Source organism: Cariama cristata, unplaced genomic scaffold (assembly GCF_000690535.1).
Source record: "Cariama cristata isolate BGI_N322 unplaced genomic scaffold, ASM69053v1 scaffold23487, whole genome shotgun sequence".
In the NCBI taxonomy this organism is placed as follows: Eukaryota; Metazoa; Chordata; class Aves; order Cariamiformes; family Cariamidae; genus Cariama; species Cariama cristata.
Window position 1 is genome coordinate 5088 of NW_009628651.1, and position 2263 is coordinate 7350.

Sequence of the window (2263 nt, forward strand, 5' to 3'; positions counted from 1 at the left end):
CGCGATGGCCGCGCGCTCTGCCGCCTTCGCCATTGCAAAACGCAGCCTGAAATTTCTATTTTTACGCGCACAAAACGGGACGAATTGGATGAGGAGGAGGGTTAGAGGGTACCCCCTGGCCGTGGTCGTACTGATTCGCATGAGGACTGGTCTCAGCGTCCCCCTCCCCACTGGTGTTACTGGTTTCTTTGAACTGGTGCCCCAAGCCCCGGCTCTGTTGTAGGGGTGCGACGGGACAAGAGATTCCCTTCACCCAAACCGCGCGGCCGCTGTCTTGGCTCCCGGTGTTTCAAGATTTTTCACTTTAAATGGTTTTCCCCTCCCTTTTTTTGGCAGATTTATTTGTTTGGGGTGGGTTTTTTTTTTTTTTCCCCTTAACGTGAAGGAGCCTCAACCCAGAAAAGTTAGAGATTTCACCCAAAACCTCCCTTTATCACGGCTGAGAACGGGGGAGAAAGAAATCAGACGGCAGCAAACATCTCCGGCGAGCGACAAAAACAAAGCCCAGATCCACTTGTACTTTCCACCAAAAGGATTTTTTTTTTTTTCTTTTTATATCAACTGATGTTAAAAAATACAGACTTGTTTTACAAGAATAGCACCATTATTATTTTTTTTTTCTTGGTTTTTGTTTTTTTGTTGTTGTATCATACGTGAGCACTCCTGCTGGTGATACAAGGAGGGAGGGATGGGGGCGGGAGGGGATTCCTGATACCTGAATTTACGAGATCCCTTTTGCAGGGAAGGGCCAGCGTACCTGCCAGTCAGATTCCCACCTCCGCCTGACCTAAAAAATAGGTCTTACAGGAAGAGAATAAATAAATAAGACCGTGGGGTTTTTTTTTTTTTGTTTCGCAGCCTGCCCAGACGGCGTTGGAAAGAGGCGGTGGTCCCCGACGGAAGGGCGTGAATCGCGGGGTCGTCGCAGCCGTTCAGTGCAGAAGTCGTTGGAGCGATTGGAAAGTACTCAGGTCCTCGGGGTGGGTTTGGGTTTGGGTTTTGTTTTTTTTTTTGAATTTCATGGTATTGGGCTGGATTTTAAAAAAAAAAAACAACAAACCAAAACAAACCAAAAAACGAACCAAAACAACAAAACCAAAACAACAAACAACGACAAACAAACAAACACACAAATAAAACAATTCTTTTTACAAGAAGCAGGCTGGGCCAACATCCACCCCAAACTCCTGATCGGCTCCGCCAATGTCCATAGGTGCAATATCTACAATGGGCAGGCGCGAGGTCTTCTGCGATCGGTACTCGATGACTGTCTTGCCCCATTTACCAGTGTGTTTCTGGGGAGAAAACAAGGAGGAAAGATGTTATTAGATGCCCTTGAGCCCTCCAAACCCACAGCAACCTCACGGGTTGAATCCCAACTCTTCATCTACGTCTTTTTCTCGCAGGCGCCCGCGGACTTACCGTGCAACCGTCCTCCAAGACGCTGTACGTGAACCTGCTGTTGCCCTCGGCTCTGATCTCTACGTCGTTGGACCCTTGGATGAGGATGGCTTTCTTCAGGTTGCCCGTCTCCTCGTCCATGTAGGCGATGCTGTTCTTGCAGTGGTAGGTGATGTTCTGGGAGCCTTCGGTGGACAGGAGGCGGAGGAAGGTCATCTGGATGTTGGCGGTGTTGGGAGCTAGGTCTTCATCGCCGTAGCTAAACTGGAGGGAAGAGGGGAGACGTTAAAGCCCGCGGGTGTTGCAACCACCCTATTTTCAGCCGCCTTTTGAGGGAACTTCCATACTTTATGTTCCTAAAAGGCTGCAAAAATCAAAGCCCAACCAACCCAACTCCGAGCTTTCAATGTAGTCCTCTAGAACAGCCAGTCCCGCGTACAACGTCCATCAACGTAACCCCAAGGAAGGACCTCCCACCCCTCCATCACCTTCCCCTGCTCAACCTCCCTTCCCGCTCCCGGCGTGCAGCACCCAAGGGGGACGCTTACGTGGAAACCGCCGTTAATGGTCTCTGCGAACCAGACGTGCTTCTTGTCTTTGGTCTTGCTGGTCCACCAGTTCTTCTTGGGGATGCTGCTGGGGTTGGGGTAGACGCAGGTCTCGCCCGTCTCCATGTTGCAGAAAACTTTGATGGCATCCAAGGTGCAGCCCTGGTTCGGGTCGATCCAGTAGTCTCCTGAAGCGCGGAGGACAAACGATGCGTGAAGGTGAGGTTTTGGAGGTCAGAGCAAAAACCATCGTGGACCTCGCAGTCCTCTTGGGTGCAAGAGGCTGGGGGAGAGGGAGAGGAGGGGAGGAGGTG

General features: G+C 50.8%; 1 protein-coding gene across 1 annotated transcript in view; it reads right to left on the reverse strand.

Moving 5' to 3' along the window:
- Nucleotides 1–1138: 1138 nt before the first annotated feature.
- Nucleotides 1139–2263, reverse strand: part of COL2A1 (collagen, type II, alpha 1) — a gene marked incomplete at its 5' end in the record, with an annotated part of 3136 nt that continues 2011 nt past the window's right edge. Inside the window, 3 exons of the mRNA XM_009704903.1 lie at nucleotides 1139–1295; nucleotides 1423–1665; nucleotides 1950–2143. Of these exons, the coding sequence (XP_009703205.1) occupies nucleotides 1149–1295; nucleotides 1423–1665; nucleotides 1950–2143 (584 nt within the window). The remainder of the gene's footprint in view (nucleotides 1296–1422; nucleotides 1666–1949; nucleotides 2144–2263) is intronic.